Source organism: Ammodytes marinus, assembly GCF_949987685.1.
Source record: "Ammodytes marinus genome assembly, chromosome: 2".
Taxonomy (NCBI): domain Eukaryota; kingdom Metazoa; phylum Chordata; class Actinopteri; order Uranoscopiformes; family Ammodytidae; genus Ammodytes; species Ammodytes marinus.
In genome coordinates, this window is record NC_137231.1 from 12404339 (window position 1) to 12422641 (window position 18303).

General features: G+C 39.6%; 1 protein-coding gene across 1 annotated transcript; it reads right to left on the minus strand.

Annotated features, from left to right (window-relative positions):
* Positions 1–4411: 4411 nt before the first annotated feature.
* On the minus strand, positions 4412–6576 carry tmem230b (transmembrane protein 230b). The gene is made up of 3 exons (XM_080042487.1): positions 6261–6576; positions 4849–4971; positions 4412–4754 (listed from the first exon to the last, which is right to left on the minus strand). The coding sequence occupies exons 1-3, from the start codon at positions 6354–6356 to the stop codon at positions 4614–4616; spliced, it is 360 nt and encodes a 119-aa protein (XP_079898613.1). The 5' UTR covers positions 6357–6576; the 3' UTR covers positions 4412–4613.
* Between the last annotated feature and the right edge of the window lie 11727 nt (positions 6577–18303).

The following is an 18303-nucleotide window of genomic DNA, read 5'->3' on the forward strand; positions in this document are numbered from 1 at the left end:
ATGTCCTGCATACTGCACCATGAGCGCAGCTGGCAAGTAAATTGTCTGTTCCACACACACCATACACCAAGAAGCAAGCCCTATATTTTTGGAACTCTACAGTGAATTGTGATGCTCAGTCGTCCATGTTTTCATACAGAGCTTCTGTAAAGCAAAACAGGTGCATCTTTTGTCTGATTCCAGCTGAGAGGAGGGAACCCGGAATGAAATAATAGTAAAAATAAATAATAAAATAAAAACACTATTTTATACTACTATTGTTCCCAACACTTAAATCCAGGGAACAGGTTTCACTTATAGGTCATTACAACATGCTTAACCTAATAGGGGCATTAGAAGGAAAAAATAAATAAAAAAAAAAACACATTCGGAGATTACAAGTGGTGCATGTGTTGTACACTAGACATAAACAAAGGCGCGATACCGCAGTGTGTCAGTATAACTACGGGACACTGCGCAGGGAAATCTAATCATGCCATGGAAAAAAATAAAAAGGTGATATAGTGGGCTATAGAGGATGATTGTCTCTTACCTTTCTTGAGGCACTTTTTCACTGGAAGCTGAAAGTCTTATCTTTCAATCCATTGATGCTCTTCTTTCAGACTCTTTTGCAGACCAAATGAAACCGATCCTTCCCTTCTATTCGGCAAAGGGTGAGATTAAAGGGAAAATGCGACTTTTAAAAAGGGGGGAAAGTGTTGGATAAAACGCAGGTGGTCACATATTTGTTCTCAATGGATCAAATTAAATTAAAACGAGTCGTCGGCTACCATGTTTATCAGACTTCCTAAAAAATAAAAACTGTTTCGGTTTTAGTAAAATCCATCAACGAAGCCCACCTTCATGAGTCCGATTTCAGCCCTTTTAATGTCCATTTAAAGTTTCCACGCCTTGGCTTTTAAGACCTCAGTCGTCTTTGTCCAAACTTGATTAAAGTATCCTTAGTCATAGGCCTACATATAATACACCTGTTATTGTCTTCATAAATATATAGAAATAGCTCTCGGCCGACGCAGTGCACATATATTATCCAACATACGCAAGTTTGCTCAGAAAGAGAGCACACTGCACGCTTGATTTGAGCCCCGCTGTTGATACTCTCTACGTGTCTCCCCTCCCACTATTATCATCATCATCCCCTCCTCCTACTACAGGCGTAGTTTGAAACACTGTCCAGTCACACACAACACAACCACAACACTTCCTGTGACACATTTCAAAATAAAGCCCCTGTGCCATGTAAGACATGCTGTCTTCTTCAGTTGGTCCTCGGAAATATGGTAGGCCCACGTCCCATTTGTGCAGTCGTAACAGACATGGTCTGAAGGCTCTCATTTTGATTTTGAAAACTTCCTCATCAGTTGTAAATGTAAACTGGCTAAGTAAACGTTTTCAATAGTAGTATACTCTCCATAATCAACTGGTATGCTTAAGTTTTGCTTAAGGATGCATAGGCTATAGTAGCCTGGTCCAACCAGACCATCATACTTCATTTCATTTGTACAGAAGACTTGACTACTGAAGGGAAAATGAAATTTGAGATGGCTACTAAAATGCAATAAAAAATGATATCTTCAATGAACATTTACATCAATTGATGACACTGCTTTGAATGCCTTCAGCCATTTCTGGTGCCCTGAAAAATGTAAACGTCATAATTTGGCATCTCGGGAATCACTAACATTTCTCAATTTCGCACTCGTAATTGCTAGGCTACTTCGTTCATGTGCTTGTAACTCTTAAATATGGTATATTTATTATATTTATGAAGAGCACGTGAAGACAGCAAAAAATAGGCCTGCAGGGGAAATGTTTGGACAAAACAATAGCTTTAAAATGGTCACATTAGGCACTGGGAAACCACAAATGGAGTTTTCTCAAACATGCTCCATACAATTTATATCTACACAGCTACAAAGGCTTTTTCAAAATCAATTGTGACATGTAGTGCTGCCAAAAACAAGGAATCTGGATAATATTTAAAACAAAACTAAGGCTGTGTAAATAACATATTTTGTGTATTATTACTGTTGTGAGTCGAGCTGTGGTCAGAGTAGCCAGATAATCCATCGCTTAACCACGAATGCTTTTAAGTTGAAGGTAGAGCAATCGACTTCGGTTATTTCCCCTCCCGTCTCTGTGTGGCTTGACATTGCTGGTACTTTAGCGCCTCAGACAAAAGCGCCTTTCCGTGGGAAAAGATTTGAGCATCGTAACAAAAGGCAGAGCACGTCTGAAGCCGTTTGGTATCCTTCAGCAAATGTCCTATACAAACATGTTCTAACATAATGTTTTTCCAGCATAACAAATGGAAAACGGTTATGTTGAAAATAATAAGTCAGTCATCTACATAAGGTTAATGAGTTATGAAATTACAACAAACACACACACACTAACATTAACACACACACACAAACATACCACCACCACCATTAACACTGGTTTCTCACAAAAATATGACAATTCCCAATATAGTGTACTTTATTGCTAACTTTGATAACAATATCATACAAACCAACCAACCGAGTGGAGAAATTAGGACGCCTTTGCCTTTCTAAGAACTAAGGCTATTTTCTACTACAATACTTGACAAATATCTAACGAGAAACACCAACCTGAAAGCTAATGTAAAAGCGACGCATGTCACCTGACACTAATTAACCCGCCAACGCCATGCGATTCAAATCCGAGCTAATGCTAGTTAGCTTTCCTAACGGCTGAAGACGATGCTAGCAGGAGCGTTTTATTCTCTTCATATGATATACATTTTACCACTGTCTGTCGGAAACCAGCTAATATGTTATTTTGTTAACTTAGATGTTATTGTACCTAATATTCAGTTTTGCTAATGTTATGATAAGTTAGAAGAATTCCTTATAGGCCATTTGACTGGTTTCAAAGTTCTTACTATCATACATGTTTGTTGTTGTTGCAAAATAAACTTACTGTAAAAAAAACATGCATTATCTTACCTTAAACCCACTTCTTTTGGTGTCCTGGTGGTACTGTGGTCAGTTAGTTTATTGGGGGACATAATACAGTAGCACTGTCTTGTTGTTTACCTATTACAGCCAATCCAGAGCCAACCAGTCTGCGTCACCACAAGGAGGCGATACTGTCTCTCTAAATACAGATTTAAATGGCAGGCCTTTGTGTATTCTTGCCATCCAGTGCAATGGACCCTATGGACCTAATGAAGGTTGGTGCAATACATGGAACAAACACAGAAGATAAAATATAGAGCTAGCTAGTTCAAACATAAGCACAGTAGACGTTTACTGGTTCATGATGATCTTGCCTTGAGGCCTTGTGATATAAAGCTGGTCTGGAGATAAATAGGGCCTATGACCTCAACTGTGAACATGTAGGCCTACTAAATCTACACACTCATTATGTGTCTGCTAAACAGTAGTGTGGCCTTTGTTAATGTTTATGTCATATATAACTACACTACATGCCTCTTAAGTAATATTTCATACAATTAAAGTCAAGGGTTATTTAAAAGCATCCAGTAGGCCTACCATGGTGTAAAACATTAGATGTGTCAATAGTAAATAGCTGCTGAGGCCATAAAAGCATAGATATCAGGGTCAGTAGGCTACAGCCAATCTGTCTCTTCTGTAAGGTAGTTTTTTGTACGGAAGTGTGAAAAAAAATCTGAGCTGATAAAAGGTTGTTGATGTGATCCGACTAATAACAGGTGGTTGCTAGCAATGTGAGTGGGAACATTTTTGTAACAAGAGAAACAACTTAAACTGCTGGTTGCCAAGCATCTAAAATTATTATATTAAGTGTAACCTTTACTGGCACCATGTTTTACATATGACATTATCTTGCAAAGGAAATGGAGGGGGGGGGGGCTTGACTTTTACCGGCAGACTTTCAAATTATATTGAAATTGATAGCACAGATTAGAGGACATTTTTTAGAGGCGGGTTAACAGAATGTCAGGTCCTAATTGCGTGTCTTGGACAATGTTTACTCTCGCAGGCCAGGTGCACCATATGGAGATCAAAGGATTTGAATTAATCACATGCAATCCTGAGAGATACACGGATCTAACAGTAGGGAACAATTAACTGGAGAGTGAGGCAAACTGTCTTAGTAGGTAAATTGATCACATTGTGCACAGACCAATAATAGCCTTTTATCACGTATCTGATTGGTCCGACAAGATACACAATGACGTATGATGCAGGTTTATCACTTGGCCAAGTATGTAATCTTCCTCTTGTTTGCACAGTCAAATAATTTATTGTAAGTCAGTTTTAATGAGCTTACTCTACCAGTGAAAAGGTGGGTGGACTAGTTGGTAAATATAAAGAAGTAAAGGACAAGTAAAGGAGTATATTTGTTCTAAATCATATTTAAAAAATAACATTCAACAAATATCACATTAAAGATTTATTCATTTACCAGGCTAAGAAAACAAATTTACAAATCAAAACGCTGTGTGACACTGGTTTGGCTTCATAACAGCAGGCTGGCATCATCTACCCGGTACATTTACAGAAATCTCTTCTTCATCTTCTCTCAGGATATCAGTGCCTGTAAACATCAGCCCAAGCAGATTCTTATGAGTATATGTGCGTGCAGGAAGCTTGTAGTAAACGTCAGTCGTCAAAGTCTGGGATATCGTCATAGGAGTAGCCACGGTAGCCCTTTGACGCACAGTAAGCTATCCGTAGGTGGTAAAATCCAGGCAGGAAGACGAGGATCCCGATGATAAGGACGGGTACGGTTCGGTCAGAGTGCTGGAATAGAAAAAAAAATGGCTCAGCGCGAGGTGCATATTAATAGGAGGCAAAGGTACTGTTCATACTGGGGGAAAATACTGCAAAAACTCACGGTGACTCCAAAGTATCCAGCCAGGAGGAGGGCACCAATGATGATTAACAGAGAGCCGATTAAGAAGAGGACTGTGGCAAGTGCTATGGCTTTGTACGGGACTTTTGGGGGGCTCCTTTTGAACTGCAGAAGAGGAGAAATATATTCAATTAAAAAGGCTTTACTCCGACACAGCAGGCTTTCTGTGGCAATGCCTCGTTATCCCACTCCTGCACTCAACTGGACAGGCAGAATTGGTTGTGCACATAATGTAGTTGAACGTCTTGGAAAAATTGCGCATGATGATGCTTTCAAAAGAGAGTGGACTATATGATCCATGAAACTGTCATGATACTAGGGCTGCAACTAACGATTATTTTGATAATCGATTAATCTGTCGATTATTTTCTCGATTAATCGATTATTTATCGATTAGTGTTTTGGTCCGTAAAATGTCAGAAAATGTTGATCAATTTTCCAAAGCCCATGTTGACGTCCTCAAATGTATTGGTATGTCCAAAACACACAGATATTTCAGTTTACTGTCATATTAGGATTAAAGAAACCAGAAAATATTCACATTTGAGAAGCTGAAATCAGAGAATTTGGACATTTTTTATAAAAAAATTACTCAAAACGATTAATCGATTATCAAAATAGTTGGCGATTATTTTAATAATCGATTAATAATCGATTCGTCGATTAATCGTTGCAGCTCTACATGATACATGATGTTAAAGGTTAGGTCATGCATTGTATTCCTAGTGACTAAATACCATAGTGAACATCTAGTCATGTGGAGTGTTTTTAAGCAGGTGAAAATAACTCTGATGATGTCAATAGGGTTAACTCAGTGTGGGCTTTGGAACCACAGGTCTATTAAAAAAGCATCAAAAAACAAAACAAAAATAAACCTGTTACAAACTAGTAGACAGGTCTGTGAATGAAGTGGGAATTTAATAAGATGAATTTGTGAACGATGTACGTCAAATTGCATCGTGGGAAACGTAGTGTTGTCAAAGCTCGGCCCATGTTAGGTAGGGTACTAAAAGTAAAGAAATGTCAGCCTCAATTTGAAGTATTCTTTCTTAAATCAGTGTCTCTCCATTGTAGAAGTGCAATAACAAATCACTGGAGTACCCTTCCTGTAACTTCATTACCTTTTAGAGGTGTGTGTGTGTGTGTGTGTGTGTGTGTGTGTGTGTGTGTGTGTGTGTGTGTGTGTGTGTGTGTGTGTGTGTGTGTGTGTGTACTATGAAGTCCCATCTATAACCATCATAAGGAAATTATTGTTGATCAAAAATAATTAAATTAAATTAAATTAAATCTATAAATCATATCATAATTGCCGAGAATCTCTGATCTCCTCCTCCCTCAAAATTAAGCCCATCTCTTCATCCAACCCTGGTCATTTTGATAGTTTACCCTCTTACCTGTAGATCAATGTAGCCGTCATCATCACTGGCCACCCTGGAGTACCTAACTTTGCTGTTTGGGGTCCCGTTGGACAGGACGCTACGTGCGGGCATCTTGCTAAGCTTTACCACAATTTGTTTACAGCGTTTCAATGAGGCGCAGGCAGCTCAGCTATAGAAGCACTTCGGACATCCTCTGGACCACTCACTGCCAGCGCTGTTGAAAAGTAAATATGTTACACTGATATACTGCCTAAAACTAGTTTTGAGAAGAGATTACAGCAAGGTGTTGTCTGCTTCTTTTTTAGTTTCTAACGGATCTTCTACTTCCGTGTTTTCGCCTCAGTCTGTAATGCGCCTGCGCAAAGCGAAGCGTCATTGCCAGAGTCAAACCATGGATCCATTATAAGAAATGCGTAATTTTTTTGAAGTCATACGTGCGATGGTGCGATGCAAGGTAAACATCGCTTTAGAGGGAAGTACATAAAATCAAAGTTGTCACTTGTCATATCAACTTTATCCTGATGCATTGTTTTACGAATGTTGGCTTGCACCGCTCCATGTCTTCCACGAGGTGGCGCCGTCGAGTCTTATTAAATTGACCAGGTCACAGAGAGAGCACATCGGTGTCAGGATTCATATCTTTGTGTGGATGTTCATTTCCTGAGGTGTCCTCTCAGGTCAACTCAATAATGGCACTGTGTTCCCAGAAGATAAAGTTTCTGTAAAGGATGCAGATATTTGATTTAGTGAAACGAGCTGAGACACGAAGACACAGTATTCCACTGAAGGCTGTACTTTAGCCAGCTATGCAATATTGTGGCCTACAATATTTTATTTCACATCTTATTTTTTTATTTTATTTTTATTTATTTTGTACAAAATGCTTGATAAATCACCTTTTGTCAAAATCAGTGAATATCTCAAATCTAGTGTTAATACACAGCATAGGCTCTGTAAATGGGCATGTTGCTGGCTATGATGGGCCCCCTTTAGCCTATATTTTTGACATAGGCTACCATTTTACAGGGTAACACCAAAAAAAAAATTCAGGGTACACACAGTAGGCCTATACCAGCTAACAGATTGTGAGAAGATATTGACTGATTTTGACGAAAACTGATTTTGACAACAAGCGTCCTTCAGAATCACTGACTATCTTTAATTTATAATCATTAAGAGTCACAATTCAAATCAGATTGTTTGACCAGATATAATCGTATTCAAATTCAATCTTTTATATTTTATCTTTCAAATCCACCTTGCTTATACCAGTTTGTCTCTGCCAGCTATTGTCATCTCTCTGGTCATGCACAGCAATATTCTGACCAATCTATGGCCCCCTGGGAAATAGACAAACATCAAAACAAAATAACACATTCTATCTGAAATGAATAATTAAAGCTGTGTGGGTAGGTATAATTTCTTTTTTTCCCCATAAATTGTGTTTTTCACATTCTCCTGCTCGTTTGTGGAAACATTGGACTGTCTCATACAATAAAGAACCCTCCTGTAGGCAGAATTCAGATCACTGCCTGAACCTGAAGCCACATACACAACAGCAGATCATTGTGATTCCGGAGCTGTGAGCGGTAAATGTCCACAGGTTGTCAATAAGTCAGAAATACACCACTCCTTTCAAGAGCAGTAATAATTAGGTACATGTGTATTCTTATTAGGAATGCACACTACACAGAATCAACTTGTTAGTACGTTCTTGTAAGTACATGTTGGCAGAGAATGACTCCCAAGTGATCATTAGCGAGCTTGCTGACCTTGACTGTGAGTCGCACTGTTGTTTAAAACCTGCATCTCTCAGGAGGGTTATAAGCCCTGGAATCATTCATTTGTGTTTCACTTTGCTGTTATTTCCAAGCCTCTGCGAGATGTAATCGCTGTATATCGCTCTGTCCGACTGGATTTCATCTTTGTTTTATGGGGATTAAACCAAGGATTTCTCTTTCACAGGCCTTTTTAAAATGCATTAGTACACATGTGGAGTGCAGTTAGCTCCCACATAAAATATGTCCCCGTTTCCCCTCTTTTCCATTATATAAGCATCCTGAAAGAACTGATTGTGCAGACATTTTGCAAATGCCTGCCTCCCTTCACCCATGCTCCTGTTACTGACAATAACAAAGGTAAACTTTGCCCCTGGCTTTATTAATGAAGCCACTGTCCTAACTCATATCTCCCTGTGCTATGTGACCGCACGTTGGTTGCACCCATTAGCTGAGACCAACTCTGCGTCACAGGTGTGCATATTCCATTGTATGCAAAACCGCTACCCTAAATTTACCTGACCCCTCTCCTCATGTAGGAGGCTACCTCAAATCAAGGTCACTGCACAAGCCGCTTACCCTTCCTCACTCTGAATTTAGAAACATGGCATTCAATTTACCTGCGCTTGAGCCTTAAAACAATGTAGCGGATTAGTCTGCAATTATGTCACATTGATAAATTCTGAATGAATGCGTTCACAGTTGGACCAATGGATCGAGTAATCTATCCTCATGTAACCCCGCTGCCCTCTTTAGAGGGTTTCTGGCGAGATGTTATGTCCGGTTTGTCTTGTCTGTCCTCCGTTGCTGAAAAATATTTTGCTGTAAAATAATGGTAGTACTTCATCAAACAGATAACCACACTGCTGATGGGACATCTGGAGTTGTGATTAATTAATCATATGATAGGGTCAGAGTGGAGGGGGGCAGAGTGTGTGTTGTCATGTGAGATAATCTCTGCCACTGGGTGCCTTGCAAAGAAGAGCAGCAGAACAGCTGGGCACACTGAGCCCCTTACTCTGTGTGTGTGTGTGTTTATGTGCCTGTGTCTGTATGTGCGTGTGTGTAGTCAGCAGCCCCCATACTTATAACCCCTGGGTACGAACAGTAAGAGAGCAACATTAAGGCCATAATTAGAGTGCTGTGTTCGGAGTAGAGTTCTGTCCGCGGAGATAATTAGGTCTGTCTTCATTAGAGCAATTGCAGTAAGCACCATGACTGGAGCCAAATAAAAACGCCAAACCATCATACCACTTGAACATCATGCGACCTGCCTGTGGCTCAACCCTTTTAACTTTTTAACCCACCGGGTTTCTGAAATGATCAAAATGTGTCATGTGTATGGTGCACAGGTGCTGCTGAGCAACAAGATAGGACTAATATGATTCCTTTATTTTAAGGCTCACATGGAGGAAATATATGTGATGAGGTACAACATGGAGTTCCATTTCACACACACACACACACACACACACACACACACACACACACACACACACACACACACACACACACACACACACACAAACACACACACACACACACACACAAAGAAAAAAACTATCTAGTGGCATGGTGTGACTGCTGTGGTTTGAAAGCGGTGTGCACAACAGTGTGGCAAGAATGTGACAGTAATTGACAGAATAAAATAGAAAGTAGAAGTAGTAAATATAATATCAGAAATGAGTTTGAATGTGGAATGTGGGTATGGATAAAGTACGGCAATGTCCTGTGCAAAGCGGAGGGCATTGAGGGTCAGTTGGTCGGTTCACCCCTGGGCCAGACCCAGAGTGGATGGATTGCCATGAGATTGTGCATGGTCATCAGAGGATCAATCCCTTTGACTTTAGTAATCCTCTCACTTTTCCTTTGGTGCCTCCAGCGGGACAAACCTTTCACTTATCCAGTAAAATATCTCAAAATCTTCAGTATGCTATTGATTGGAACAACATTTGGTATGGACATTCCCCGTCGATGGATGAATCCTTATGAATTCTTTCCTCAAGCGCCGCCAGGATGTCGACATTTGTGGTTTTGGGTGAAATATCTCAACAGCTATTGGTTTGATTGCAACAAAACTTGCCAAATCTATTCATGTCCCTCAGGATAAATTGTAACAACTATTTGTGGTACCACATTTTCATCTAGCGCCATCGTCTGGTCAGAGTTTAAATGTGTCCAGTATATGGTAACTTAATTCTTCTCTGTACTGTAAGGCATACATGATGGTTGACAATTATATGTCTTTTAACTCCTTCTATCGCCACTCATCAGTCAAGTGTTTTTTTTCTCTTAAATGTGTACTTGAGGCTCAGGTTCGCTGAGTTTGTGTGTGGGTGGAGAGCCGACTGCCGGAGGAATACTCAACATGAGAGATTCATCAAGGACGACAAAGACTAACACCTTTATTTCACAGTGCCAACTCACTTCATTCCTTCGGCTTATATATAAAAATAGCTTCAAGAATATGATCACAACATCATGCTTGAGGTAGCTGTTTCCATTTTGAATTTGCCTGTGAAGTTGAAACTGATTCATAGTAATTTTTCTTCTTAAGCTATATGTGCCATTTCCCTGTTACACAAACAAATCAATGCCCTGCAGCATAACGCTCGCTGTTTGAATTGACCTGCTCTGTCGATTAAAATCTTTTATCAAAAGTCAGAACCAGAAGTAGCAAAAGGAAATCTCTTGATGTGCAATTATGGTAAATATCACTGTAAATGCCAAAGTTAGTGTGTGGATGCTTTGCTCAGGTCCGTCGCCCCCAGGACATACAATGTTTCCTCCAGTGCAGAGATATTGATTGCAGTATCTTCCAAACTCTGCAGATCACCACACTACATGCATGGGCGGCTCAGACCGGTAATTGCTTTTCCACCAGATAAGCATGACAGACCCTCACAGGATGCAAATACACAGTATACAAGCACAGAAGAAACATACTGTGGTGGGAAAATCAAGCAGAGTGATACGTGTGTAGTAGCAAAAGGTTTATTTTCAATCAATATAGCAAGAAAACTCCGCTTCAGTGGTCACTAGTTCCAACACGTGAGCATAGCAAAGAGTGACCACGTTTTCTTAAAGTCATGACATATTTAAGGACATTTGGGAGGCGTCTAACAGTGGTTTTGGAGGGGAGACAGGCTGAGAGGCAGACAGTTCTAATATACATTGTTATTGTAAAACATGGGAGGGGTCAGGTTGATCTGAGTTGGAGGAACAGGCAGGGGGGGGTAGGAGACAGGTAAGCTGGGTGGGAGAAAGGAGGGGGAGACGGTTGGGAGACAGACAGGTTTAAGATACAACAATGGCTTCAGTTCACCATAACAACAATGCAATGTTCTCAATTTGGCCAGTCATGTGAGGGGGAATGGTGGGGGGGACAGTTTGAAGATGGCACCGGGGGAGTTCTGAGCATAGTACAATAGGAGAGGTGTGGCCCGTCTGAGTGGTTTGTTGGATACGCATTTGAGGAATCTACATTTCAGTTTACAATTAAACAACATTCAATATATTTCATTACACTTACAAGTCTATACAAGATAATAACAAATGTTTCCTATTGCATTAATAAGTATTCCAACATTTGAGTCCAGAGATATATCATATGCAAAAACTGCCACTACACATACTATGAGCATCATGTCACTGCCTCATTACTCCTGTATTTAAAAAAAAAAAAAAAAAAAGTATTGGTTTGTTCCACTGACTTGATTCATAATGCAAACATAATGACACAATAATCCGTTCTTGCAGCAAATGCTTTTATTTGGAACGTGGTCTGTCTTTGTCAGTGCAAGCACAGTCATGCGTGTACAATAATGAGACACACTCGCTTTAAATGTTATGATAATTGGAACCGAAATTACTGTGAGAATTGCTTTTTTTACTTTCAAAGATGCTTCATCTTTGACATTTGCTTTTATGAAATAATTTATTTACTTCACATAGAGATTTCTTTTATTTCACTCTGTGCCATTTGCTGATGTGATCGTACTTGGTAGAGAGTTCAGAGGGTGCTTGTGGGTTTTGCTTTTGTCAAAAGGAAGTAGTTAAGTCTCAAGGATGTAACAGCAGGTACAAGGAAATGGAGCTCTGTGCAATGAAAGTCTCAATCAATGGTCAAACGTTTACTTCACAGATGGGCTAAAAATCTCTTGCTGAGATACCAGCAGCAGCCCAATTTATAGCCTCCATATATCTGGACCCAACTAGAAAACACAGAATACACTAACTGGTAACAACAAAGATTAGTCCACAGTGAGGGTGGGAGAAATCTGTCAAAAAATAGCCCAGATAAACCAACGTCCATTTGTTTTCCATTCCTGTGTTCCCACGGGTGTGTGTTAGTGTGCCTGTTTCAGCCTAATCTCTTCATCTTGTTTTTATCGAGAGAAAAAAAAGAGGGAAAGTGCAAGCGCAGGCGTTGAATAATAAAGTCCCTGGTGAAATTGCATGCCAGATAAATTGCAATTGACTGTCACGCCGCAGGCATTAGCAAATGTGTATTGACTAAGTTGTGCAACAGATGTTGATGTTGAGCAAAGAGTCTCATAGCCTTTATATAAATAAACACTGCATATTGTGTCTTTATAATAGTTCTTAATTATGTTAAGAAAGGCACCCAATGACAAGTTTACACCATGTAACACTAGAAATAATGTGCATATCAAATCACCTGTGCTCACAATATATATTTAATATTGCACCAACCAGGACAGAAGGTCACTGCAGTAATATTTTAAAAAAATAAAAAAATAAAGGGTACAGTTATAGAATATTGATACTATAATGGAAGGATACATACTTTTTGTTCACGTTATTGTTTTGGCTGGGGAACAAAATGTCAAGTCCAGGCCAAGTCTTGGTGTACTTTAATAACTGATGAATAAATGATGATAAAAAGTAGACTAGAGAAGAACCTGTGCCAATTCCTGTGCCCATTATTCTTAAGTAGAATGGAATAACACTAAATGTGGGAGAGAGCTCCTTTATCATAGCATAACTTGAGGGTTCAATGTGTGGTGGTTAGATCACTCTTAATAAGAAGAAACAGCAGGATGGAGACAGATAACCTTCGTAAGCCACACTTAACTGTTCCTTCCACTTAATCATCTTCACAACAACGGTTCTTCGTTTCCCATTCACATGACACTCAACCGACCAATAAGAAGCCAAGAGGTAGATTTATCCGATTATTGTAACTGTTTTAAAGATGCTGATAAGAAAATGTAACATGAAATACTAGACATTGTAAATATATTTTTAGTGAATTAACTCAGATATATGAATGAACTTAACTTACAAGAATAGGCTATAATGTAGGCCTATTTTAAGTTATAAACAAAGTGTAGTTTCCAGTTAGTATTTTATTGATATTCCGAATGTACCAAATATTTGATTTGTGCATTACCACAGACACTGAAATGATAAACAAACTTTTCCACTGGTGTTTCCCCGCTCTTGCACTTGGCAAAGTGAGGGGACCGCTCGTTACTGAAACATTTCTGAATGAAAAGTCAATAGACAGTGACAGTGATGTTGATGACGCAGCAGAGGCAGTGATGCTAAAGGGGGAGAGGTGATGTGAGGATGAGGACGGGGTTGGGTGGGGTGAGGGAGGATGAGTAGTTAGAAGAGAACGCTGCGACTCATTTGGTGGGCAACACCATCTGAAGAGACTTGGAGCACCTGAAGGTCGCGGGCGTTTCTTCGCGCGTCGGCGAGGACTCACCTCCGTGCCGGGCGCACTTGGCGCTCTCTCTCTTCCCCGTCTCCCCCGAGTCAGCAATCAGAGCCGTCTCCAAATGTGGCTCCGAAAAGCTGTCAGGATGTGAAAATCAAACTCAAGTTGGGTGAGTGCTGGAATTTCTTACTTTGAGTATTTATTTAGAGCATTTGGGATGGATAGTTTATTATTAGTTTATTATTAAGCTATAGTCCATTATTTCCCATTAAATTCACGCGTGTACTCATTTGCTCTGTGTGCCGGTGTTATGCAGATGTTGGATGAATCTCATTGTTTCTGACCACAGGAGCGGACTTTTGATGAAGGCTAAATAGGCTATAAATAACCTATACATGAAAAAGAGAAAAGACCTCCCGAATTGTAATATAATCATATTGTGCAGAGTTAGCCATAGATACTGATGATTTACATTCATGTTTGAATTTAATTTTAGGCTGTAATTTGTCAAGTGCTTAAGCGTGTGATTTATCTCTGTCTGAATATTAATAGAAGTCTTTCCAACCTGCGGGAGTTGCCGGTCTAAAATAGTAAGGCTGGGTCGCACTCGCACTCATCTATAGGCTAAATAGTTCAATTATAAGATTCATTTTCTAATTTAGCATGGAGAGATAGTGTATTTTATAGGCTATTAGGCTACCAATAATTTTTTTATTTTTATTAAAGTGGATGTCTCTGTCAGGTGTCAGCCACACTGTCTTCAGCTTTTAGAGCTGGGGAATTACCCAGCACGCTATTGAAGAGGTTGAGATGATATCTCAGCCAAGATTGATGTTTAGCCTCTCCTGACCAATTAGAATAACTGCAGACATGGACAGGCTGCGAGGTCTCGAGCTGTCCTCGACATTATTGTGGATTCCTGTCCTAGCTTTTAGCAGCAGCCAATTCAAAACACTGTCTGTCTGGAAAATAGCCAAGACTACTATATAACAGACTAATATGTGGGGGGCGGGGAAAACACGCCTGTAACAGGGAGAACATTTTTACGTAAACCAATGTAAAGGCAAATAACTACTAAATACCCTTGAGCAAGGCATCTCCCCTCCAGCTACTCCAATGTGGAGCTGCTATGAGCCCTCTCATCTTAACACCTGCTCTATCACTGGGTGACACCTGCTATAGATGTGTTACTCTGTATGAATATTAATCATAATCATGCTGGAAAAGAGCTGAACCATGTGTGTACTGCACCCAAAATGAAATCCCACACTCCTCAAAGGAACAAAGAAACCAACAGGTCTTTTTGGAGCCTGGTGCGACATAAGACTGGTCATTATATATTTATCTCAAAATCTTTACTTTTAATCAAAATAAGTTTTAAGATTGTATTGAAAATAGGTTTGTGAGGCTCATTGAAATCCTTCCAGCATGTAATTGGCTGCGCTTTCAAGAAATAAGTCTTTCTTCCAGTTTGAAAAAATGGTCTATAGTAAAAATACGATAAAAAGAAAGATTTCATAGAAGAAGAACAGCGAATAATCCCAGAACTTGTTTTACAACAAATCCAACAAGTTAATTTCACCCAATTCATTGTAACACTGTGTTCAATGTTAAAGTAGCAAACCGATAGCAAATAGAGACACTTATTTTAAGTGGAGCTAATCTTTCCAAAAGTGCAAAGTGATGGCGGTGTAATAAGCTCTTGCAAGTCTCCTGTGGATAAACATATAACTCTTGCTTCCATAATTTCATAAAACGCACAAGCACACACACACGCACACACACACACACACACACACACACACACACACACACACACACACACACACACACACACACACACACACACACACACACACACACCCCACCCCTGTCTACTTGAGTGGGTGGGAGAAGCTCTCAGGTGTTGCCTCATATGATGGATTCAGGCCTTGCTACAATGTGTCGTCAGAGGTCTATCAGAAAATGTTTAACAACTGTATGTCCAGTCTCGAGCAGAGGTTTGTGGGGCGCAGAAGAAAAGGTCAGCCAGTGGTTAATGTTGTGGGGAGGAGCAATGGAGGAGGAGGGGGCTGAAGACTTGAGGGGACTGCACAATGCCTCCGCCCTTAACCGTCTTTCTGTCTGCATTCGCTTTAAGCATGTTTGACCTCAGCATCGTCATGAAAAATGAGGGGGAAGCTGAGATAGATAGATACAAAGATAGATGGATAGATAGATAGATAGATAGATAGATAGATAGATAGATAGATAGATAGATAGATAGATAGATAGATAGATAGATAGATAGATAGATAGATAGATAGATAGATAGATAGATAGATAGATAGATAGATAGATAGATAGATAGATAGATAGATAGATAGATAGATAGATAGATAGATAGATAGATAGATAGATAGATAGATAGATAGATAGATAGATAGATAGATAGATAGATAGATGGAAAGATGGAAAGATAGACAGGCAAGAAACCCTCAGTGAAGAGTGTAACTCAAATGAACTTTTCATTTTGTATCAAATAAAGCAGCTTAACGAAATCCTCAAATCGCCAATGTGCCCACACTACTTTTTGCGGGTGACAACTAATCTACGAGTAGACCGATGTCATTAATCTGCTCGGACAAGATTAATTTCACATCTGTCAATGTGGAGGAGTGTGGGTGGTACCAAGGCATTGTTTCGCAGTGAAAGGATATTACACTCAAAACGAGATTATTTCATTGTCAGTGTGAGCGATTCAGGCTAAAAGCCAGAATTGCCGGAGGAGTAGAGCACAAAAACGTCATTTATCATCTTGCTTATCTTATATAAATAGATTGCAACAATGGAGAAGTATTCTGGCTTGGAACTGAAATTATTTGGATTTTTAGTCCTTCTTGAAATGTTGACAAGATTGTAGGTCTGAATAGCAAAGCATTAAAAACAAACACAAAGTACACGCACGTGTACACTCTTAATATGTTTATTTTATTTTCCTTTGTCTCATGTCTGTTTGTTCCAAAACTGCGCATCAACTATGCAGCTTAAAGCCAGCAAATAATAAGCCTAGCGTAGTAGGAGGAAACAACTAGCTAGGATTTGTCCAAATATAAAACCATTATCTGTCTACAGTGCTTTTTAAAGCGCCCAGATTTAATATTATTCTTATTTTTTAATACCAAAAAGGAGAATGTAAAAATAACCATTTGAGATTGTATTTAGCGGATTGTGCTACGGATATTTCTCAGTCAGTGACTTCCTGGACATCCTGATAGCCAGATATTTTTACCTTTTTGTAGCCTATGTTAAGCTAAGTTAATTGCCTGCTTGCTGAAGCTTCACATTTAGCCTACATGTAGTGTACATATGTGAGACTAGTATCACAAAGTGAAGTAAGCATGTTTCCCAAAATGTAAAACAATTCCTTTAAACCATTCATGAGTGTAGGCTCACTATAATACTTGAACCGACACAAATCAAATGGGAAATTGTAACATGTGTATTGTTTTGATCCTACCTGGTGATAGTGTAATATAGATCTTTTAAGAGGGATTAAGAGCAAGGTTAGGAGGTAAGGTAAGGTGTCAGTCAGTTTAAGATCAGGTAGGCCGCACAAAAACTGCAATAAAACAGACAGCAGTTGACTCTCTAGCTATTCTGGTCTGGCTCAATGCCATCTAGAGTAGTAATTGTCTGATGTTTCCCAGACGATTCAGGGAAACAGGCAACTTGTCAGTCCTAGTATCAGTTTCTGTAATCCTAAACATCACATTGTGTCTAGTCCATGAGCACAAGATGAGGCTATATGGTCACATTGATCTGACAGCAACACAAGCTCAGACAATGTCTCTCGCCCACAGCCTTGATATATCCAAGCCGTGGAAAAGAAAGAAAAAATAACAAGCAATAAAGAAAGGCAAACTAGGATAAATGATATTGTGTTTTACTCTATGTGATGGATGTGTCAATTCTCTCAAAGCAGACTCTTCTGCCTTTCTTTTCAAAGGCACTGGATACCGCTGCAGGAGCGCCCCTGCACCCAACAAGAAGAGCCCAGTTGTTGACTAATGCTCAACAGTCATCTCAGCCCAAGGAAAAACTAAAAATGTGTTTCCTCTCTCCAATATGGACATGAATAGCATTCACAAACTGCAGTTCTTTGTTCAGAGCAGAGAATAAGCAAAGCTTTGACTACACGTGTGTACTCATCTGTGTAACCCATCCATAACGCATTTCCAACAGTGTTTTTGTAACAACTGCATAATAGCAGTCAGTTTTAATATCTGTCGCATTTTCAAGATGGATTACCCAATTGCAGCGCAGTAGCTTTTCGTCTGCATATATTACACATCTGTCTCACTGTTTCCGTATGCATCCCCTGTAGTTTTATTTTTCTTGATGCGTTGCCAACATAATGGCTCATTTACTAGAGGCATCATTGTTCAAATTATGTTTTGACAAGCCTGACTTAATTTGATCATTACTCTAATGGCTGTTAAGAGAATGCCGTGATGTCCTCTCTCGCCTTTGGTGAGCTCTTCTAGATGTGCGTTTCAATCAACCTTTGCTGCGCAGGACGGTGTGGAGCATCAGCTTGGTATGGGAACAG

What these genes read in the sequence shown, in the direction of transcription:
- tmem230b (XM_080042487.1), bottom strand. Translation starts at nt 6,356, where the DNA reads ATGCCCGCACGTAGCGTCCTGTCCAACGGGACCCCAAACAGCAAAGTT. An exon ending in ACGGCTACATTGATCTACAG is followed by an intron (nt 4,972 to 6,260) that starts GTAAGAGGGTAA and finishes CCTCTTCTGCAG; the next exon opens with TTCAAAAGGAGCCCCCCAAA. An exon ending in CTGGATACTTTGGAGTCACC is followed by an intron (nt 4,755 to 4,848) that starts GTGAGTTTTTGC and finishes TTTCTATTCCAG; the next exon opens with CACTCTGACCGAACCGTACC.